At 36.5% G+C, this 24,289-nt stretch overlaps 2 protein-coding genes across 4 annotated transcripts in view; one reads left to right on the forward strand and one right to left on the reverse strand.

Moving 5' to 3' along the window:
• UBQLN1 (ubiquilin 1) overlaps positions 1-18,083 on the forward strand; it is a 48,893-nt gene extending 30,810 nt beyond the window's left edge. The window contains exons 4-11 of one of the 2 annotated variants that reach the window (XM_059924534.1): positions 3,275-3,537; positions 4,019-4,177; positions 4,350-4,584; positions 9,816-9,958; positions 12,899-12,982; positions 14,189-14,304; positions 14,558-14,726; positions 16,091-18,083. In XM_059924534.1, the coding sequence (XP_059780517.1) occupies positions 3,275-3,537; positions 4,019-4,177; positions 4,350-4,584; positions 9,816-9,958; positions 12,899-12,982; positions 14,189-14,304; positions 14,558-14,726; positions 16,091-16,243 (1,322 nt within the window). In that variant the 3' untranslated portion in view covers positions 16,244-18,083. The remainder of the gene's footprint in view (positions 1-3,274; positions 3,538-4,018; positions 4,178-4,349; positions 4,585-9,815; positions 9,959-12,898; positions 12,983-14,188; positions 14,305-14,557; positions 14,727-16,090) is intronic. The other variant, XM_059924535.1, reaches the window with a different exon arrangement.
• The window catches only part of IDNK (IDNK gluconokinase), a 60,920-nt gene that overhangs the window by 3,470 nt on the left and 33,161 nt on the right, over positions 1-24,289 (reverse strand). The window contains exons 5-6 of one of the 2 annotated variants that reach the window (XR_009503629.1): positions 6,121-6,214; positions 679-772 (exon numbers count right to left, since the gene is read on the reverse strand). Coding sequence is in view for 1 of the 2 variants with exons in the window: in XM_059924542.1 (XP_059780525.1) it covers positions 679-772 (94 nt within the window). In the remaining variant the exon portion in view is untranslated. The remainder of the gene's footprint in view (positions 1-678; positions 773-6,120; positions 6,215-24,289) is intronic. The other variant, XM_059924542.1, reaches the window with a different exon arrangement.

The raw sequence follows: 24,289 nt of genomic DNA on the forward strand, positions 1-24,289 counted from the left end.
AAATTGAAGCCCACGGAGGCTTTTAGTTAATTTGTCTGAGGCCATACATCTCCCTAGTCCCTTCATTTCTTATCTCATTCCCACCCCCTCCTATCTTAGTTACTTTTCTCCATCAGTTATTCCATTTACCCTATATATTCAGCTTTTCTTTTGCTGTCTCTTTTCGTTAAGGTCTATTCCATGTTTAAAAGCCACAGAATCCCACTACCACCTTTCTTTTGCTTCCTTTGTCAGCTATCTTTGGAAAAGGCATTTTCTGTTTTCTGTCTGTATTTCTCTTTCACTAAGTTTGCTGTGCTCCATTTCTTGTCCCCATCACTTTACTGAAAATTCCCTTGATAAAGTCACCATTGACCTCTTAGCTTGCCAAATTTAGAGGACACTTTTTTAGATTTTTAGATACTTAGATTAAAAGAAAGTGATTTAAAATCTAATTCACTCTCTTCCAATGCATACCAGTCTTTCCTTGAAATTTTTTTTCTTTAACTCCTGATAACTCTTTTTCCCTGGTTAATTTTCTGACCAGTTTTTTTCTCTCTCATTTGTGGGTCTCTTCTTCCTATTCCTTATATTAGTATTGTTCCCCAGAGTTCTGCCTTGTTTTTCTTCACTCCTTTTACTCTATTTTCCCCAAGTGACATTATCCTAACTATAACTTGTTGACTCTCAGATCTTTACCTCAGCCCACATCACTTCTGAACTCCATGCCTTGTATTCAGCTCTCTTTGATATTGCCTGATGTTCTCTGAGTCCGTTAGCCTGTATGTGCCTCCTTAGAAAGCAAAGAAGAACAAAACAAATATAAAAACTCATCATCTTGTCTCAGACTACTACCTCTCCCCAACCAAATCTCTTGGTCCATAAAATCTTCTCTATCCCACCCCATGCAGTTATTCTATTCTGTTGTTACTTCCTTGATGTAGCGCCTCAACTTTTAAAAATGTCTGCTCTGTGTCATTTCCACACTGTTATTAGAATATCTTAAGTGACTGTCTTGCTTTTAAAATCTTTCAAGACTTTGTGATGTAGTGCCCATCTACCTCTCCATCCCATTTCTTACCATATCTCAACAGTTATACTAGTTAGGATAGGCTATCCTGTGGTAATAGATAACCCCAAACTCAGTGGCTTATTACCACAGAGCTTAATTTCTTGCTCTAAAGCTTTTCTTCATTCTTCATTTTTTATTTAATTGAAGTAGAGTTGATTTACAGTGCTGTGCCAATCTCTGCTGTACAGCAAAGTGACTCAGTTATACACAGAGACATTCTTTTTTTATATTCTTTTCCATTATGGTTTATCACAGGATATTCAGTATGGTTCCCTGTGCTATACAATAGGACCTTGTTGTTTATCCATTCTAAATGTAATAGTTTGCTCGTGCTTCATGTTCTTCACTGGTCAGTGAGGCCTCCATCTACATAGTCCTCAGGGACTCAAGCTAATGGAATTCTGCCATCTTGTAGCTGCACCATTTGGAATGTGGCAGAATAGACAGCTAAAGTGTCTCAAGCTGGACCTTGTATTCTGTATTTGGGCCAGAAGTGACACACATCATTTCTTGCAATCCTTTGGCCATAACTAGTCACATGGGCCTGTCCAACTGCACAAGAAATAGAAGGCTGTACATGAGATGTTTGGTGAGCATTGCTGTCTGCCCTTTTGGTCATACTGAATTGTTTGTGGTTTCAAGAATACATCAATTCTCACATTTATATCTGTGCTTTTGTATATAATGTTTGTTGTGCCTAGTATTAAATCTTCCTCCTAGCATTCCCTACTTCTTGCCAACTTACTCATTTTCCAAGTTCATTAAATGTCATCTTGTGGGAAAGCAGCCATTTCACTTAGGTACTATATTACCGTGATATCCTGTGAATGTCTCTTTTGAAGTACTTATTCTGCATTGGTTTTCTTTGTCAGTCTTTCCCACCAGATTGAGTTCTGAGGGTATACTTGTGTCTTTCTTGTCACCTTATTCCCAACATGTAGCACAGTGCTCAGTAAGTGAGGAATGAATGCATTTGGCTGGTTATATAATTTTACAAAGTTTTACAATAAGCACTTAATCATCCTCTTGGATCTATTAGGTTTCTCCATGATTTAATTCCTCCAGAGAGACATCTATTTTCATGATTGGCAGCAGCTCTGTTCCAACCAGGCATAGGTGAATTCTACTTGCTAAACTTAAAGTAGTCTTCTGGAAAGAGATTATTAGAAGTATAATCTACTGTATATTTTTCATTTCTTCCTTTGCGGACATATTCCGGGGTGTTCTTCTGACACCAGCCAGTTCTCCAACACTGCCTGGGTGGGTATCCAGTGGTTCAATTCTGACACTACCTACTTGGAGTTAGTGTCAGATGCCACAAGTTAAAGGACTTAGTCCCCTATGACTGCTGCTACTTCAGATACCAGTCCAAGTCTCAGGCTACCAGTAGTTCTGACTGGCAGGCTGTAAATCGGGTGTTCCCACAACCCCCTTATCAGGTTTGGTAATTTGCTAGAATGGCTCACAGAACTCAGGAGAACACTTTACTTAAATTTACCAGTTTATTATAAAGGATACATCTCAGAAATAGACAAGTGGAAGAGAAGCATAGGGCAAGGCGTGGGGGGTGGGGGAAGAGTGCAGAGCTTCTATGCCCTCTCTGGGCGTGTCCTCCTAATAGCACCTAGATGTGTTCACCAATCCAGGAGCTTCTGAACCTCATTGCACAAGAGTTTCACAGAACTCCATCTCTATATCCTCTTCTAGTCCTGGAGGTTGGTGAATGGGGCTGAAAGTTCCAACTGTCAAATCACTTGGTCTTTGTGGTGACCACCCCATCCTGAGGCTGTCTAGGGGCTCCACCCTAAGAAACATCATTAGCATAAATGAAGTATGATCCAAAGGGGCTTGTTACAAATAACAAAAGACATTCCCTTCAGTCAGGAAATTCTAAGGGTTTTAGGAGCTCTGTGCCTAGAACCAGGGACAAAGACCAAATATATTTTTGTATTATACTACACATAGGAAATATATATTTATTTGGTTTTATTGCTTATACTTAAATATCAAAGTGAATGCATTTTTTACAAGTCTGAATTATAGAAATTAAACATGTACTTATGAAAGTAATAGGAATTCTATTTTTGCTTTAAACTGAATGGTTTTCTGTTAATAGGCTATTGATTCAGTTAATATTTTTGCATCTTCATATTTTAGCCTAGTCGTATTAATGATAAAATTTCTGAATTTCATTTATGTGTGTTTTTCCCTTTATCTTCTTAGGTGGGCTTGGAGGACTTGCAGGTCTGAGTAGCTTGGGTTTGAATACTACCAACTTCTCTGAACTACAGAGCCAGATGCAGCGGCAACTTATGTCCAATCCTGAAATGATGGTCCAGATCATGGAGAATCCCTTTGTCCAGAGCATGCTTTCAAATCCTGACCTGATGAGGCAGTTAATTATGGCCAATCCACAAATGCAGCAGTTGATACAGAGAAATCCAGAAATTAGTCATATGCTGAATAATCCAGATATTATGAGACAAGTATGTGAAAAGTTACATTTAGCTAAGAAATTATATACTTATTTCTTCCTATTTAATTTTCTGTATTTAAAGAGCTTGCCATATTTATAAGCTAAAAAAAAAAAAAAATTCCTAATCCTTGTTCAGGAAAACTCAACAAAGCTGTAATTCGAACTATCTGAACTTTGAATTTTATGCTGTATTTTAAAGATTTTTGTAAATAGTTATTTTGCAGATTTAAGAAACAAAAAGAGTCCAATTCAAGAGATGGACAGTCATGCATAACAAAGTGCTTCTCTTTTGATGTTATTTGAATGTTAGCTTGCTTTTTGAGGTGATTTCCAACAGGAATTATTCAGAATAATTTTCTGATTTAAATATTGAAGATTGCTAATTCATAGAATTAGAAAACTTATAAAATTAACTGTGGCAGTTAATAGCTAAAATAGTTCATGTGTATTTCAGCGCCTTTTTTTTTCCTCCCTGGAAATCTTTTTCTTAGACATTGGAACTTGCTAGGAATCCAGCAATGATGCAGGAAATGATGAGAAACCAGGACCGAGCTTTGAGCAACCTGGAAAGCATCCCAGGGGGATATAATGCTTTACGGCGCATGTACACAGATATTCAGGAACCAATGCTGAGTGCTGCGCAAGAACAGGTAATAACACTGGGTCTGAGGCTCAGGCCAAGGCTCCTGTTTTAACATAAGTATGTGTGTGGTTGAGGGTTGCCTTTATATGCAGAAATGCAATTTTCATTAACAAAGAGTTCCGTATCTGTTATTTAAGACAAAAGCTTATTCTTTATGATTTTTGTGTCTTTTATTACAGTTTGGTGGCAATCCGTTTGCTTCCTTAGTGAGCAATACATCCTCAGGTGAAGGTAGTCAACCTTCCCGTACAGAAAATAGAGATCCATTACCCAATCCATGGGCTCCACAGGCTTCTCAGAGTTCGTCAGCTTCCAGTGGCACCACCAGCGCCGTGGGGGGCACTAGTAGTGGTGCTGCCAGTGGCACTGCCGGGCAGAGTTCTACTGTGCCAAATTTGGGGCCTGGAGTAGGAGGTATGCTCATAACAACTGATCCTTTTTCCCTTTGTTCTCACTTACTCAGACAATGAAAACATTTCTTATACTGTTATCCTTTGTGCTTTTGTGTGCGTATGAGGAACAACTTTTGTGAGCTATCTTTTCATGTTGCAAGGTGCTTTTTTTGTTTTTTAAGGATGCTTTAAATACGTAATAATTAGTATTAATCACTTGTGTGCATTTTAGTGCAAAAGGTTACTGAAGGTTTCCAGAGGCAGTTTTGTGGTTTTCTCTTCTCGTAAGATGGTTTGGGAGAAGTGGGTTGTCTTCTCCTTTCAACAGCATAGGAAAATTGAAGTGTAGGGGTAACACAGTTACCTGTGTACTTAATCACTGGGACACATATTCCTTGGCTTTAGTCCAGTTTTGTGTTCTTTTCTAGAAATCAATGGGTATCCACTCCTGACACCAGGACTAAACTAGCTGCATCAGAGTACCTGCCAGATTTGTTTAAAAATCAGATTTCTCAGTCTTAACCTCAGACCTTATGGATCAGAATCTGCCACAGTGGGGTTTAAGATCTGTGTTTGTGTAAAGTTGCTAGAGATTCTGATGTGTGAGCAGGTTAGGAATTTACTTTTGGTCATTTTTCTGTAGACTAGACCCAGTAAGTGGATATCCTTTTCAACTGTTCAGATGTTTAACATGCTAAGAATTAGGTCCAAAATCAGTAGCCAGAATGATGATTTTAGTCCTAATAGTTAGCATTTAAATGAGAAGAAATGAAAGCATGGAGCCATGTCCCTAAGGTGAGAGTGATTAGGTATGTTTTAAAAGATACCTATGTTTTGGCAGAGGAAGTAGAAAAATGAGATGCTGGATGAGGAATTACTGAGAGGAAATAATCAGTGGTCACTGTAGTATATATTCTTTTATAGAATACAGTGGATATCATCAGGTTTTTGGATAAAATACAAAATGGTTTTATAAAAATTTAATACCATTTTAAAAAATTAAGGTATGATTGACATAACATATTAGCTTCAGGTGTGAGGTGTAAAATGTAATGATACAATATTTGTATAGATTACAAAATGATCACTGCAGTCTAAGTCTAAACATCCAGATAATACCATGTTTAAAACAAGGAAAAGAATTATCCTGTTCTGATTTTACTTAATGCTTATTTGATTCTTACTGACAGACTTTTGAGAGAGATGCTTTATTCACATTTTAGAGGTCTAAGAGCAGAAGACAACAAAGGTTTAATCGGGTTTCCCCACTGATAGGCGAATCGTTTGTTTACTGTAGCATGGTGTCTGTAGTAACAACTTTGTCTTACAAACAAAAAATGGTTTTGCAACTTCTTACTCAGATTTTTTATTTAATGGCTTGATACAGTATGTAAGATTTCATGTTAATATTTCCATCAAAGGAAAATAAGAAACAACAAAAACGAATGTACCCTGATGGCTTAACATTGTTAGTATATTTTTTTACTATTATAATGTTTACTCAACTCTTCGAAGTTAGTTAGTTATGCATATATATTCATAAGTACACCCCATATACCTGAAAGGTGAAATTCGTGACTCTTCTTTTGCCCTGTAAGCGTTCACCACTCTCAAGGTGAGGAAATCTTAGAGCAGGGGTCAGCAATTTTTTTCTGCAAAGGGATGATAATACTTTAGGCTTTGCAAGCCAAGAGGCAAAATCAAGAATATCACATTATGAAGGGAATTCCCTAGTGGTCCAGTGGTTAGGACTCCATGTTTTCACTGCCTAGAGCGTGGGTTTGATCCCTGGGAACTAGGATCCCGCAAGCCACGCGGCGTGGCCAAAAAAAAAAAAAAAAGAATATTACATTACGAGAGAAAACAAAGTTCCACAAGTTCTTTTATTGATGGAATTAAAAATGTAATAATAATTGGGTATAACATTTTCTTACACATATCCACTAATGATAGGAATGGAATTCTTTTTAGGGATGACATTTTGCTTAATTGATGTTCACAGTGTTTCCTTTTGTCAATGGCAAATGTTCATCTGTTAATACTGATAGGTAATGAGATTTTACTTATTTCATTCAAATGTGTATTCATTCCCCAAATATATTATTATAGTAGCATATTCATCAGTTGGAAAGCATTTATAGGATTCTGTTAGATTCTTTTTGGCTATTAGCATGTCATGACAGATTAATCACTTCCAATTGAAGATTAGGTGGTAGTGCCTCAATTATACAATTAAATTAATTTTAAAATGTGGAAATTTCTTTGCACTTGCACTGAGGTCCAAAAAATGCTGTTGGAACAATACTGTGAGTTCAAAACTATCTTTACTGCACATTTGTGGGAATGGAGAACTTGCTGCTTGTTTTAACTTGACAGCACGAGAATGTATAAAGCAGCCTGACATTGCCTGTGATTCAAACAATTTCATTTGTTGTCAAAATGACTTAACCACAGTATGAGTTTGGCGTATAAATGCTGTTTTGCCTTGTAATTTTGGGAATTCATTGAGAAACATTAACAAGTCTCTAGCAAAAGATAATTTCCAAAGTCATTTATTGTTTGATAATGGTGGTCGAGTGGTTCAGAAGAATTTCAGTCTTAGCTCTGAGCTAAAAAAATTGCAGTAAAACTTTACCTCTTTAAACACAAACAAACAAAACCAGAAAACTTGACCTCTGTCAAGCCGTCAAACTGCTGTGTGTTTGGGCAAGTCAGCGTATTTCTGACAAAAGTTCATGAAATTGACTATGGCTGAGTTCACAAGAGTGATGTGAAGTTCATCATTGATACTCTTACCAGTTGAATAATGTGAAAGTTCCAAATATGTTCCAGAGTACCTGCTGATGAATAAGACAGTGATTAACTATAGTCTTTATATACCTTATAAGCATTTAAATACTTATAAGCATTAAAAATACTTTATAAGCATTATATCTTTGTCCAGGTAATTCTTTTAATACTCCACATGTGTTTTTATCATCATCAGATGTAGCACATCTTAGCAGATTCTACCTCAGGTTGTACCAATGAGTGTTCTCTCAACTTTGAAAATAGTTTTGCCTGTAGTTAGTCCATGCAGACTGTTTATAAAAACAAATTTTTCAGTTACTTCAAACTTGATATTGACTCCTCAAATACAAGATCTGAGCAGTATCAGTAACATTTGTCAAGAAGCAAGGAATACTACTCAGAATAATTTGCATTTTAAAAAAATTATGTAGTTTCTGTATAATTTTAAAAAATATATTTATTTATTTGGCTGCGCCGGGTCTTAGTTGTGGCACGTGGGATCTTCATTGCCGCGTGTGGGATCTTTGTTGTGGCATGTGGGATCTAGCTCCCTGACCAGGGATCGAACCCAGGCCCCCTGCATTGGGAGCACAGAGTCTTAACCACTGGACCACCAGGGAAGTCCCTGCATTGGTTTTTAATTGATTATCGATGTAGAGCCCAATGTCCTTTATCTCGATGTACAGCCCAATGTCCTTTAACTCTTGAGAAACTGTTTTCCTTGAAAGGCTAATGGTCTTAAGTTTATTTTCTCTGGACACATTTATTTGGCTGCTGCAGTCAAGATTTAAATAACCATGCTAATTAATCACTAGTATACTGCTTTCCTTGCTTGGCTAACAAAAGAACCATTTGGGAACCTAACTTTGGTTGCAGCCTTATTTTCATTTTTTATTTTTGTGAAGCAGTTTGGCTATTATGAGATAATTGTATTTTAGATTTTGTATTTTTCTGACTTTACTGTGAGTTGGGAATACTGTGATAAGTGTTGTAGCAGTGTTGAAGTGTATTGTATTCTTTTAATGTCATTGCATAGTAAATACGGTTTTGCCATCTCATTTGATAAAAGTAATCCATATTCTTCTGTGCCTTAAAAGCAGGGCATTCATAGTCCAATTCTCCCCTTTTTCTTCTTGTTCTGACATAATTGGTATGCAGTGGTAATGAAAAAAGAAATAACAGCATGCTACAGTGATTCGTATGGCATGAGGTATAACTGACTCACTGTGATTTGTGGTATGCTGAACAGCAGTATAGAGCAGTATGATAGTGCCACGTGGAGCCTCTGTCGAAACTACTCTGCCTTTGTAGTGCAGAGGCAGCTATAGATAATAAATGAGGGAGCATGACTATGTTCCAATAAAATGTTACTTATGGATCTTGAAGTTTGAATTTCATACAGTTTTCAGATTTTATTATTATTTTTTTCAACCATTTAAAAATGTAAAAACCATTTTTAGCTCATGGGCTGTACAAAAACAGGTCATGGGCCATATTTGCCCTGCAGGCTATGTTTATCAGCTATCTTTGAATATCCTTGGACTCTAGGATGTGGGGGGAAGAAACCTAAACTGAAATAACATGAGAGAATAGGAAAAGCAAAAATTATTACAGAAGAAGAGCAGAATTATAATAAACTAGAAAGGTAAGCTGGAAGAGTCAAATGTTTTGAGCCCATTAAACTACACTGGGTGGAATAAGAACAGAAGGGAAATGAAAAAGCTAATCAGTTGTAAGTTTACTTGAGTTTGAGTATATCTAGCCAGCAAGGGAAAATCTGGATGGATGTTGAACAAATTAATTAGTTTTCAAAGAATGTTGAATTCACATAAATTTAGCTATAGCTCTCTACAAAAAAAAAAGAATAATAGTAACAGGCATCTACACATTAATTGTCAAAACCACTCTATCAAGTAGATACTGCTTACCCCATTTTACAGATGGGGAAACTGAAGTATGAAGAAACTCCCTTAATTTGGGGTTGAATTCATTGAGTGCCAGAATTCAGTGAAAATGGGGTGGAGGCCTGGGTGAGAAGGCTTCCTTCTTTCTTAAGTGGGAACATATATTGAGTGCTGAATATGATTCTAATTAAGTGATCCTGGAGGAAAAGTTGGCTCAGACTTCTTCACTTAATGAGATTTTTTTCAATAGTAATTTTTACCATATCAAATTTTTGCCTTAAATTGATTTTTTAGAACCTAGCCTTTCCATAAGATGTGATTTTCCTATAAATGCAACCAGAATGTTTAAAGTCCATAAACCCTCCTTTATTGGTATATGTTGGGCATGTAGTTTTGGAGATCTTAGTTTTAAAGTTCTTTCTTAGTTCAATTGATAAGTAATATGTGTATTTATCTGCAGTTGCTAAAATTATGCACAGTATATATTGTATTTTAAAATTTTCTTTTATGTATCTTTTCCTTGATAAAATGTTTTTTTTTTTTTTAAACAAACTTTCAGCTAGTATGTTCAACACACCAGGAATGCAGAGCTTGTTGCAACAAATAACTGAAAACCCACAACTTATGCAAAACATGTTGTCTGCCCCCTACATGAGAAGCATGATGCAGTCACTAAGCCAGAACCCTGACCTTGCTGCACAGGTGAGTTTATAATTGTATTATAAAGGACTGAGCACTGTGTATTGAAGTGGCCTAATCAAATAATTGTGATTTTGGCACATTTGTGTGTGCTGCCTTAACACACTAGAAAAGTAGGCAAACTGCATCTCCAATTTTTTGGACAGTTTGTTTCTTTACAGTAAATTAATACTTCATAATATAATTAAAACAGCTTCATTTCCGCTGTTCACTCCCTTCAGAAAGAAGTGCAGGTTTAGTTTGTATCTACATATGTTGATATAGGAGATGAATACAAAAGTTTTGAATTGCTCTCCCTTTTGAAGCCTATTCTTTAGTGTAAGGTAAATCTTGAAAGTGATTTAGAAGTGTTAATACATTTGATACTTTTATTTATTAGATCACACAGATTCTGAATAATAGTCATGTTCAAAATGGCAGTTATAAAATAGCCTGAAATTGTTTACTGTTGGTGGAGAGAGGTTTGTGGGAACAGTATTCTCATTCTTTCCCTTACAGATCTCCACCCAAAGTTAGTATACTGGTCCTTTATTAAATAATTCATTTTCTAACTTGTTTCTGAACAGACCATAACTAAAAAAAAATGAGTGGATCTCAACCCTAGCTTAACATTTAGAATGACTTTGGGAACTTTAAAATTAAAAAAAAGAAAAAAAAAATTCTTAGTCCTGTCCTGAGAGATTTTGATATAACTGTATTGAATTTTTTTTTTTTTTCCCCAAGTTCCCTAGGTGATTCTGATAAACCCATAGGGTTAAGAACCACTGGGCTTGAAAAACCTTGGAGAGTGTGAACTAAACCTTGATCATCTGTGATTTGTATTTGCTATTTATTAAAAATGGCTTCCCTTCTGTGGAATGTTGGGTATTTGAAATAGTTTCCTTTATAGTTACTTTCCATTTCCAAAATTTTAAAAGCTTTTAAAGTTAATCACTTTCTTCATTATGTCAAATGAAACAGTTTTTATACTTCTAAAATTTGGAACCATGTTGATTCAAGTGTATAGCAGATATCTTTGAGTTGCAATCCTCAGCAACAGCTTCTGTCCTCTTAATATTTGTAAAATTGGAAATAAAGATTTTTTTAGATAAATTTTTTGTATACTTTAAATTTTGTATATTGTAGGTACATTTTATGAAATGTTTTATTCATAAGAAATTAGACTGAGTTATTAGTATTAAATGCTTCAACTTACTGCGATAGTACTTTTGTTTAAAATAAATGGAAAATATGTATGCAGAGTGATCCTATTTGTATGGTTTTAAATGTATATTTAGCTAATTAATAATAAGCATTAAATGTGCGTCTTGCTTTAAAATTTTGACTTTAACAAGCACATTTCTGGCCATTAAACTAACAATTTTACATTTATAAAGTGACTTGAGCACTTTTGTATGCTGCTTTTTTACTCTAAAACAAAATGTTGACAAAAGAATGCTAGATATGAATAGCCCTTTATCATAGACAATTGTTAGAAATGTTTACAATGTACTTTGGTTACCAGCAGATTAAAGTTTGTAGTTTCTCTATTCTGATTTTGATTTTTAGGTATTCAAAAAAGTCTGATTGTATAAACTGTTGTTATATACAGTCAGGTACATTAGGAGAAATATCCTAATCAAATGAGATACAATTTTCTGAGAAGGACGCTTGTTCAAATAACATGAATCCTGAAAGATAAATGTGATAACTTTATTGATATATGTTCATAATAAAAAATATTATTTGACTGGAGCCGTTAAAGCAGCAGGTTTGTTGGTCTCAAGTAGGTTTTACTTTATTTACTGTGAACTTATTGGTCACTTTGAAATAAATGCTGTATATCCATAAAACATTGTCTGACTTCTTCCTACTTTGGTTATTTTGTTGAAATTAACTTAATCTACTTTGCAACAATTGATAAACTAAAGGAGGGAGGGAAGAATTCTCTCTACTTCTAGTAGTTAACATATAATTACTCTCAAATATGGTTAATTACTTGAGGGCAAGGATCATCCCCCACCCCCCCAGACTTTGGATGTGGACTGGTAAATAGGCTATCAGTAAATCATTGTTAGTTGACTTTTCACTCCATCTGGGGAAACTGATATAAAAATTTGTCTTTTTTGAAGCTATGAGAATTTACTAGTTTCTGGTTATGTTGATCGTCGTGTATTGTAATCTTATTTTCAGGTATACAACATCATGTTAATATTGACCCTGACTTTTTAACTCTTAACACCCATTTGAAGGTTAGGAGGCATGCCATTTTTCTCATCTGTGGTGGTAGTGAGGTGAAATCCAGAGGCTAATCTTCGTGTTCTCAAATGGATTTATATCTTTTAAGGTCTTTTTAAAGCATTTTAATACTTTATCCCCAGAGATCTATCAGTGCTAGTCCTAGGCTTATATTCACCTAGCAGCTCCATTTCTCTGGCAAGTTGGTTGCTGTTCTGCGGTGTTATTTTTCTGGACCTAATATTACCTGTTTTTCAGGATGCGGGTAGATACAGCAGTTCCAGATCTGGATTTTCTCTGTGCTTGCCACTTGTGTTTTGAGGTGTCTGTGCAAGCCATGTATAGTTTCATGTATTGATGCTTATGTTTATTCTGTCAGTGTAGCAGAAAATATATCTTCATGAATGCCAGTTACTCCCATTTTTCTTTCAAGGGCAAATACTCACCTTTACTCAAGGAAAAGTCAAAGAAATGTTTGCTTTTGTTTTTTAGGATATTGCATGTCATTATCATAATCACCATTCCCATTGAGAGAGAAGATGCCTCGTTTTTGTTTTGTTTTGGCAATCCCTTTTGTGGACAGTATCTTCCCTTTTTTATTCATGTTCTACCTTCCTCCTTGTTAAGTGCCAGATTAGGCACTTGGGGGAAGATAGACTATTAAACAAGGTACATTACTTGTTTCAGATATTTCCAGTTAAAATTGTTTGAACACTTGCCCCATAGATGATGCTGAATAATCCCCTATTTGCTGGAAATCCTCAGCTTCAAGAACAAATGAGACAACAGCTCCCAACCTTCCTCCAACAAGTGAGTAAGAAAAGATGCTAGCTATCTTCGGTAATGATTTGCTTGAAAAAGTTTGGTGATAAACATTTTCCTTGCTTTTCTCTGGCTGATAGCAAAACGTAGAATACAGTCTGCTGTCAATTTGCAGAGAATTCAGCTTGATCTTAATTGAGCCCCATTTCACTGCTGACCTTTTGCTTATATTTTTTAAATATAAATTCTGAGGAAAGGACCATTTGGTTTTTGCTTTTGAGGATTTAGGATTTTGAATGCTTCGTTAATACCATAAACCATTTCCTTTCACTTTACTAACTTTGAAGTGCTTGTCATGTTACACTTTATGGTTTAACTAATCTCGAGTAACAGGAAAGAGCTACCCTATCCTATTTTACATGTTTGATTTCTTTGTAATGTTTCAGGTACTCCAAATTAATAGAACGCCTGTTTTCCAAGGGGTAGATCTTATTCCTCAAACTCGAAGTAGCAAGATTAAAATTGTCGGTGTTGTCATATAAAGAAGGTTTTATTATTAGAAAAGTACTTGAGATGGCCATGGTAATTTTATTATTTAAAAAGAAGAGAAGTCAGTCTTGGCATTTTGAAACTGGTAGTTCTAGGGAGGGCTTTTAAATATTATGCAGATGATCCTCAGGCCTGTAAACCATAATCCAAGGTTAGTGTCCTTGATCTATTGTAATGATGGAAGCCTATCTTTTTTGGTTAGTCAGGTGGTGTATATTTGGAAGTAGGGAAGCTGAACCGGACACATGTATTAACTTCACCTTTGGAACTATTGTTTTAGAGTGTATCTGACTGGTAAAATTGTTACATCAGCAACAGATAACACTTGGTCAGGAGGAATATGTGGCTTTCACCGTTATCACCATGTTATATAAACTGTGCATTTGGAGGTTGTCTCTCAGAAATAATACTTGTATCTGTTGGAAAATGGGGAACAGCTGCGGCTTCCAGAGGAGCTCCTGATTGTCTTTCATTATGAAAAATGGCTTTCATGATGGACTTGGGAGGAGGTCAAGTAACGATTTGCACACTAGATTGCTGTCAAAGAGGAGGTGCTTGTGTTTATTTTGGGAAAGAAATTATGGATTCACAGTGTCTAGGAGTAAGGTGTTAGATTTTCTCAAGAAGAGTAGCAAAGAAAACATTTAAACTTTACCTTCACTGACTTTAATTCCCTCATAACCACTGGTTTTCTTTCTTCCTTAGATGCAGAATCCTGATACGTTGTCAGCAATGTCAAACCCTAGAGCAATGCAGGCCTTGTTACAGATTCAGCAGGGTTTACAGACCTTAGCGACTGAAGCCCCCGGCCTCATCCCAGGGTAGGTTTGTTTGGGGAAGATTATGAAAGTGCACAATGGTTTTTTTCTCTGAGAATTTGACTTAATGCCATCCTGCCTTTTTTTGGTTGAGATTGTTTTATTTAAGACAGTTTTCAAAGTTAAAAATGGTTATTTTAAGAAGATAACTTGGCTAATACTGTGTTGAAATGTAACTGATTTACCATCAGCTGGCCTGGTCTGGCCTCTTGTTTTGCAGGAGTTTAGGTTTACTAACAATTTACGCTTTCTCTAGGTTTACTCCTGGCCTGGGGGCATTAGGAAGCACTGGAGGCTCTTCAGGAACCAGTGGCTCTAATTCTGCATCTGGTGAAAACCCAAGTCCCACAGCAGGAACCACCGAATCTGGACACCAGCAGTTTATCCAACAAATGCTACAGGCTCTTGCTGGAGTGAATCCTCAGGTAATGATTCTTTTCTGCTCTTCTTAATGTTAGAAATTTAGAAATTTCAAGAAAAGAAAAGAAAAGGTGGCCATCTTTTTGGTTTAGCCTGTAATGAAAAGTGCATTCTTAATTATATTGATTCTAAAAAACAGGCATTACAAAAATGGTTAACTTTGGTACTATATTGGACACTAAAGAAACGTTATAGTTGAAGGGAAGAAATGCTTTGCCTTAATTTTTGGAAGTTGCCTTTAAAAATGCATTCTTTTTTGCAGTCCCTGTTTGAAAATTATTTGAAGTAGGTTATATTTTATAAAAGTTTGTCAGGGAGGAATAGAAACTTGATTATTCTCAATATCTCCTGAATTCTATCTAGTCTTTGTACTTTGACGTAAAAGAAGTCCTAACTACCTCACCCCACCCACTACTGCCTCCTGTGGTAACTTTTGTTACATATATACACCTCACAGATATGGCTGAAAAATGTGAATGCCTAATATTCTTGCATCTGGAATCATTTATTTACTAAGAATATGCCATTATGATTCCCAGTTCAAACCTATTACAGTAGATTGTCCTTAAACTTCTACGTGGTGAAAATACAGCATAGTTTTCTTATTTTAAGCGTTATTAAATACAATAAAAACAGGTCAGAGTTTTATCTTATAAAGAATTTGTATTCCCGATACCTAGCATAACTTCTGGCTCAGTAAATATTCTTGGAATTAATAAGAAAAAACGATTTCAGGTATTAGGCCAAATTGTTATCTAAGTTGAACAATCTACAGGCCTCGCCATTATCAGGTTGCCCAGAATTGAGTGATCATTTATGTATTTTTGTCTTACATCATTTCTGAAAAGGAGGTGCAGCTGAACAGTCAGAAGTGTAGTCTGTGCATGTGAAACTGGAACTCTTTTCTGAAGACTTGATTGGCTGATACAGAAATTAATTCTACATTCTAAGCCTCATTAGAACTTTAGAATTTTATACATGAGGACACTGGCTTTTTTAACTACCCAATTGGTCAGTAGCTACAAAATAAATAATCTAATTCTAAACTATTTGCATACATACTTTTTAAAGTTTGCCTATACATTCATGAGCTTCTTAAATAATGGTTGAAGTCTATTAAGCTCTTTTTTTTTTTTAAAGCAGAGTTATGTGATCTTTGACATCATTGTTTAGGTATAAATTAGATTGTTTAAAATAAAGTGCTAATTGAACTTTTAAATATGTTTAATATGTTTCTAGAGAGGCCAGTACTTTTATAGTTCAGTAGTCTAGCATATGTTATTTTAAAAAGCAATTAAAATTTTTAAGATTATTTAGGTGTGACATGGACTGATTTTCCTTAGAGTTTTTGTTTGTTTTTCTTTAACAGCTACAGAATCCAGAAGTCAGATTTCAGCAGCAACTAGAACAGCTCAGTGCAATGGGATTTTTGAACCGTGAAGCAAACTTGCAAGCGCTAATAGCCACAGGAGGTGATATCAATGCGGCTATTGAAAGGTTACTGGGCTCTCAACCATCATAGCAGCATTTCTGTATCTTGAAAAAATGTAATTTATTTTTGATAACGGCTCTTAAATCTTTAAAATACCCGCTTTATTTCATTTTGACTCTTGGAATTCTGTGCTGTTATAAACAAACCCAATATGATGCATTTTAAGGTGGAGTGCAGTAAGATGTGTGGGTTTCTCTGTGTTTTTGTTTGTTTGTTTTTTGTTTTTTCCTGGAACAGTGGGAATCAATGCTTTTTCATTTAAGGCTACTGCATGCATCAACCACTTCTGCATTTATTGTAATTTTTAAAAAACATATCACCTTTTATAGTTAGGTGAACAGATTTTTGTCCTGCATCTGTCCAGTTTATTTGCTTTTTAAACATTAGCCTATGGTAGTAATTTATGTAGAATAAAAGCATTAAAAAGAAGCAAATCATTTGCGCTTTGTAATTTGTGGTACAATATTGCTTATTGTGACTTTGGCATGTATTTTTGCAAACAAAAATGCTGTAAGATTTATACTACTGACAGTTTTTGCTTTATTTGTATACAGACTGTGTATGCACATTTGGGACTGCATTTCTAGAAACATATTGCAATAGATCATCTGAGCAAAAACATCTGTAACCAAAAAAGTGAAGATAAGGAAATACTTTAAAGCTGAGTATTTCCTAATTGTGTAGAATCTTACAGCATCTTTGATACACATCTCAGCAAAAGTACCGGTTAGTCAGGTTTGTTGAAAATATAGTAGAAAAGCTGATTCTGGTTATCTCTTTAAGGACATTTAGTTGTACAGACAAGATGATGTAACATTGTCTCAACATTCACAGATTGACTGTAAATTACCTTAATCTTTGTGCATACTGAAGGAGCACTGTAGTATAACCCAAAAGTGCATTTGCCTAGGACTTTTCAGCTTCTCCCATAGGTAGTTTAACAGGCATTACAATTTGTAATTGAAATGTTGCTTTCACTGAAAGTGTCTTGATGTTTCAGTTATTTTTAATTGCCATATAAAAATAGAACTGTCTTCTGGGTTTATCATTTTTCTTATGCACAGGCAATACATGAATTTAAAATGATTTGTGAGCCACTTGTTTCTGAAGTGTTTTGGTAGTTCTATTAAGAAATAGTTAAATATTGTGCTTTTCAGAGCCTGAGAGAGGGGAATTTTGGGGGTGGGGTGGGGATCTGTCCTGGATTGGGCCAGCCTAAATAATACTGGCAACCAAGATTCTGTTAGGATTTCTGTGCATATAGTGTAGTAAAGAAGTATCTTTCAGGGGTGAAAACAAAGAGCCGTTTTAACAATGTTGAGTACATTTGGCTGTTCCACAGCTTTTTTCTTCCCTCCCCAAAGAAATTCTGTTTGCCTAACTCTCAAACTATTGGGGTGGTACATTCCTTTAGGACCAATTAAAACATAACTTTGGGGTCAGTAATATATTTGGCTGACTCTGGTTCAGTATTCTCTTAGGTCATTATATTCTCTCATGTACAGTTAAAGGATGTTAAAAGTAACCTAAAGTGAATTCAGACCAGTAAAATCAAGGGAAATACAAGTTGAATTCCATTACTTCTGTAAGTTGCTTGCTATTAAAAAAGGTAAAGAGGCAGGTTGCCCACCATTTCGTGCACTGTTCTGACACTTTCCCCTGGAAAAAAACATGTACAAAGGTCAAGATGGAGGCATGACTAAGAGGAAGTTGTTAAGGATGATATTCATGTGTCTGCTCTCTCTGCCTTATGCCTCAGTATGGTTTAAAAACTTTTGTACTGGCAAATGGTGGTATACAGTGTGGGATAGTGTCATAACCAATTTGACAGTTTATTAATCACAAAATAACAATAAATCTCTAGCTTTTACACTTGTTTGTCTTGCCTTTTTTGTAGAAAGAAAAAGGTGTCTTCAATTTACTTTCTCTAACCATGTCTTTTAAAGACTATTGGAGTTGGTTTACCTGATTTTATTACACTTGAGATTATTTTTCATTAACTTTTTGTTTCCTCAATTAAAATATGTGCATATATACTATATTGTGTGTTAAAAAGAGAGCCAGCTGGGAAGTCAGGTGGCCTGGGCTTTGCTAGGTCTTTTTGGTACTTGACTAGTTATTTGATTTTTGAGTCAGGGCATCATGATTTCTTCAGTGAAAGTGGTGGTAAGGCCTGTGCGGCACACCCAACTGGGTGATCTCTTAAGTACCTCTTAGTTGTTGCCCTGGTGTGATTTTGTTGTTTGTTTGTTTGTTTCTAATATGTTCATCTTAGTTCAGGAGTTCAAAATACTTAAAATTCTCAAAAGCATTAAAAAAAACTCTTGAAATAATATAGACTTAAATTGTTCTCATATTGGGTTATTACAAAATGAATAAAGAATAGAGTGGTGAAAATAACACTTCAGGATTTTATTCCCCAAGCGGAATATTTGTGATCCTAAACAAAGTGCAGCAAATCAGATAAATGACAGCTGGCCTCCGTGTATTCAGAATTGGAGTTTCAGACTTGGCTTAAATATAGTAATGAAAGGAGTTTTTTGTTTGGGGAGACATTATTACTATGTTAATTTAATAGGCAAGTTACAACAAATTAGGACAGATAAGAATGTCACTAACATTAGTGATAAAAGTGAATCTAGGGCACATGTCTTTGTCCTTGTGCAAAACAAAAAAGGTTATGTTGTTAAGGCAGGGAAATACTGCATACTCTATTAACATTAAACATGTTAAGTCAACAAGAAGTCCTGCATTAAAGAAACCTGTTTAATACAGCTTTGTCCTATCCTCTGCTGTCCTTTTTACTTAACTATTCTTTAAGGTAACGCTATATCCAGTGAACACACTTGGGGAAAACTATACTTAGTAAATGCACATGGTATTCTCTTCTCTGGAATTTCATCTGTCTTCTTTGGCTTATATGAAGTCTACTGTGCCCTCTGGGATCAGTTTTGTAGTCTTCCTAGACTTTGCTAACCAGTTGATATACTCTGAACTGTCAACTGCTGCATTCTGTCCCTCTCATTCATTTACAGTTTGGGGGATTTTTGTTTGGTTTTCTGCTCTGAAATTTTCTTGGCAGTTAGTTACTTAGGTAACAGTAAGTGTTTCTCTTCAACTTCTTTGTATCTTTCCTCTCATCAACCATAGGCAACCATTGACTCAGAAAGTGAACATTTATTGAACATCTGTTGAGTAACAGGTTCTTTTCTAGTTGCTCAAAGTGTATAGCAGTAAATAAAGTCTGTCCATATGGGGTTTAGATAGTAGAATGTAGGGAGACAGTAAACAAAACACATACATGGCCCTGTTAGGTAGTGGCAAGTGCTTTGGTGAAAAATTAAGTGGAGTATTAGTTCAGGACGCAGGGATTTTATTTTGTATAGGGTAGTCAGAGAAGGCCTCATTGAGAAGGTGACATTTAAGTAGAGACTTGAGGAATATGTGGGAAGGTGAACAGCTTTTCAGGAAGAGGGGCAACTAATGAGAATACCCTGTAATGTGAATGTTCTGAGTGTGTTTGTAGAATACAGAGAGTTTGGTGTGACTGGCAAGGTGAGCTAGGGAGAAAGTAGTGAAGGGACTGTGGCGAGACGGGGACAGGTAAGTGGTGCAGGTGTTTGATGTGGAGGGCTTAATACTCCAGTTTTTGTGTCCCATCCCCAGAGTTTCTGATTTACTAGCCCTAGGGTTGGAGGAGAATTTGCATTTCTAACAAGTTCCCAGGTGAAAACCATTGGACTAGGGGAACCAGGGTGGAAGCTGAGAGACTGGTAAGAGGTAATATCTCAGAGATAATACCAGCTTGGGCTGGATTGGTAGCAATGGAGATAGTAAGAAGTAGTAGTCAGATTTGGGGTATGTTTTGAAGGCAGAGCCAGTAGGTTTTACTGATGGATAAAAGTGTGAGGTTAAGAACAAGAGAGATGTCAAGCAAGGTGAGCAAGGTACATATGGGGAGGAGTGTAAGTCTAGTTTTGATGTGTTGAGATGTACTTGGTTAGATATATAATTGGAGATAATGAGAAGGCAGTTGGAGGAGAGGTTCAGGCTACAGACAGGTTATACAGCTGCCAGTGTGTATATAGATAATATTTAAAGCCAAGGAACTAGGTCAGTGGTTCTCAACCAGAAGGGACTTTGCCCCCCAGGGGGGCTTTTGGCAATGTCTGGAGACACCTTTTTGACATCATGATTGAGTGAGGCTGCTATTGGCTCTAGTGAGTAGAGGTCAGGGATGCCACTGAACATTCTCTGATGCACAGAGCAGCCTCCCACAACAAAGATATATATCTGGTCCAAAAATGTTAATAGTGCCAAAGCTGAGAAATCCTGACTAGATGAATTTTAGAGATTGTTTATAAACATACTTTGGGAAGATTTGAGTCCTGGTTTACTCTTAACTTCCAGTTCAGAGAGAATGATAGGAAACCAGAAAAGGACATGAACAGGCAGGTAGGCTGAAAGCAAGTGGAGAAACTTTTTCACGAGGAGAAGGATGGTAAATGAAGTGTGTTAAATGCTGTTGCTTCAAGTACTCATCATGGATTGAACATTAACCTATGGATTTAGTAAAGGGAAGGACCTTTATGACTATGACAGGGGTTTTAAGGGTGATTAGCGTAAAATTCTGGTTAGAGTGAACCTAGAAAATATCAGGACATACAGAATTTTGAAGTAAAGAGAATCAGAGAAATGGGGGCAGTAGCTGCGGTGAGGCGAGTGGTGGCGGTATAGAGGAAGTTGGCCCTTTGTGTTCTTTTAAGATGGGAAGTACTGCTGTCTGTGTGTGTGTGTGTATGTAGTGGGGGCTTGTTTTTGGAGGAGAGTATGGAATAATTGTTTTCTACCAAAAACTACAAACAGAAAGGAGTTACCACCACCGTTGATCCCCAGAATAGGTTTGATAGATAGATCCAGATAAGCAGGCAGACACATTTGTTATATGGGCTAAAGTGTGTGGGAGAGGGTTTCTTTGTCTTTCAAGCCATCGTTTTCCTCAGCTAGGTAGCCAGCTGCTTTTCCTTGTCAGTAGGAGTGGTACCTTCCAGGCCCATCTGAACTTTTTGTGGTCAAGGAAATGGAGGAAAAGCAGCCCCCTCCCAACATCTTTGCTTTGGTGAGACTGAATAGAAATAAGGTTGAGGTTTTTTCCAGAGCTGAGATGGTGATGAAGTACATTCTCAGTTTGTAATTCCAGTTTATACATGTTACCATTTGTGCCTCAGACTCCTTAATTATAATGTAACCTGTCCCAGATCCACAACCCAGTCTCTTGCTTACCACTCTATGCTTAGAACAGAACTAGGCACATATAGGAGCTCCCAGTATAATTTCCCTCAAAAGACCGAAGCTGAATGTGGGGTCTGATTCTTTAGTGGGATGTATAGTAGTTGCTGTATATTCAAGCTAGATTTTTTTAAAGCTATTCATAGACCCATTCTCCACTCCTTATACTTTCTAGAGAGGGAAGGAAATTTCCACTGTGTTGTGGTTATCTAATGCTTCATAAAAAACTACCCCACAGCTTAGGGGCTTAGAACAAAAATCAGTCACTAATTCTATTCATGAATGAGCAGTTTGGCAAGGATTGGTGAATACTGCTGGAGCAACTTGACTGGGTCTGGAGAATTTACTTTCAAGAAGGCTTATTCACATAGCTGTTTAATTACTACTACTTTCATCTGGGAGTACAGTTGGGGTCTTAGTTCCTCTCCACCTGGGCCTTAATACAAGGGCTACTTGTGCTTCCTCACAACATGGTGGATAGGTTTCAAGAGCCAGTATTTCAAGAAAAATGCAAGTTGTCAGTTTTTTAAGGTCTGGCCCCCAAACTGGCCCAGTGTCATTTCTCCTGTATTCTACTGGCCAAGCAGTCTTAACTTGCCCAGATTTAAGGTTCATAGGCCCAACTTCTTGATGGGTAGAATGTCACAGAATTTGTGATCATCTTAATCTACCATACACTGTGATCCCAGAAGGGGAAAACTGTTGGAGGAACACATTTTTGTTCTTCAGTATTCACTCTTTTCCAAGGGAGAAGTAGTGACTTAACTGCTTATTGAATACTGTAGAAGGAACGAGGTACACTTGACCGAGCCCCTGTTCTTCGGGAAAGTCTGTCCAAAGGAAGCATGCATTCTAGTCGGCTATCTTAGCACATATGGTAATAAAGTTAGAAAGCGCTTCCTTTGGGGAAGACCTGTGGTTTTCATTTTTGCCAAAAAATACAACAAAATTTACTATTGTAACCATTTAAAAATGTATAGTTCAGTGGTATTTAAATACATTCACAGTGTTGTGCAACTATCACAATCATCCAGAACTTCTTCATCACCCCAAGAGGAAACCCTATAGCCATTAAGCAGTCACTCACCATTCCCCCCTTACCCCAGCCCCGGGCAACCACTAGTCTGCTTTCTGTCATCTGTGCATTTACCTATTTTGGATGTTTCATATATAAATGTAATTATATAATACAGGCATACTTGGAGATAGTGTGGGTTCAGTTCCAGACCACTTTAATAAAGCTAATATCACAATAAAGCGAGTCACACAGTGTTTGGTTTTCCAGTGCATATAAAAGTCATGCTTACACTACACTGTAGTCTGTTAATTAGTGTGCACTAGTATTATGTCTAAAAAACAATGTATATACCTTAATTAAGATATTGCTAAAAAATGCTAACCATCATCTGCACCTTCAGTGAGTCGTAATCTTTTTTTATAGTGGAGGGTCTTGTCTCGATGTTTGTGGCTGCTGACTGATTAGGGTGGTGGCTGCTGAAGGTTGTGGGGTGGCTGTGGAAGTTTCTTAAAATAAGACAACAATAAAGTTTGCCCCATTGATTGACTTCCTTTCACAAGTGCTTTTTTGGTAGCATGCAGTGCTGTTTGATAGCATTTTTACCCACAGTTGAACTTCTTTCAAAATTGGAATCAGTCCTCTCAAACCCTGCCACTGCTTTATATTAGTTAATATAATATGTGATATTCTAAACCCTTTATTGTCATTTCAACAATCTTCACAGATTCTTCACCAGGACTACATAGATTTCATCTCAAGAAATCACTTTCTTTGCTCATCCATAAAAAGCAACTACTTATTCGTTAAAGTTTTATCAGGAGTTGTAGCCATTCATTCAGTCACATCTTCAGGCTCCACTTCTAATTCTAGTACTCTTGCTATTTCCACCACATCTGCAGTTAATAAGAGTAACATCAAAGACCACTGATCATAGATCACCATACAAATATAGTAATACTGAAAAAATTTGAAATATTTCAAGAATTAACCAAAATGTGACACAGAGATATGAAGTGAACAAATGCTTTTTGAAAAATGGCCCTGGAAGACTTGCTCAACACAGGGTTGCCACAAATCTTCATTTTGTAAAAAAATGTATTTTCGAAGTGCAGTAAAGCATGATAAAACGAGGTGTCCCTCTATGTGGCCTTTTGTGTCAGGCTTCTTACCATGTTTTCAGGGTTCATTTCATGTTGTAGCATGTATCAACACTTCGTTCCCTTTCGTGGCTGAATAATATTCTATTGTATGGACATACCACAATTTATTCACTCACGTGTTGATGGACACAACATCATTTAGATACTATGAATAATGCTATAACATTAGTATTTGTTTGAGTCTGTTTTTAATTCATTTGGATATATACCTAGAGTGGAATTGTTGGGTCATATGGTAATTATAAATATTTTTAACTTTTTGATGAACTGCCTGTTTTCCACAACAGCTGAACCATTTTACATTCCCATCAGCAAGGTATGGGTTCCAATTTTCTCTGTCTCCTTGGCAGCACTTCTCATTTTCTGCTTTTCTTGGTTTTAAATTTCAGCCACCCTACTAAGTGTTGGATGGTTATCCCATTGTGGTTTTTTTTTTAAAATTTATTTATTTATTTTTGGCTGCGTTGAGTCTTCCTTGCTGTGTGCGTGCTTTCTCCAGTTGCGGTGAGCGGGGGCTACTCTTTGTTGCAGCGCGTGGGCTTCTCATTGCGGTGGCTTCTCTTGTTGCGGAGCATGGGCTCTAGGCGCGCTGGCTTCAGTAGTTGGGGC

The sequence above is a fragment of the Balaenoptera ricei genome, chromosome 6, assembly GCF_028023285.1.
Source record: "Balaenoptera ricei isolate mBalRic1 chromosome 6, mBalRic1.hap2, whole genome shotgun sequence".
Taxonomy (NCBI): domain Eukaryota; kingdom Metazoa; phylum Chordata; class Mammalia; order Artiodactyla; family Balaenopteridae; genus Balaenoptera; species Balaenoptera ricei.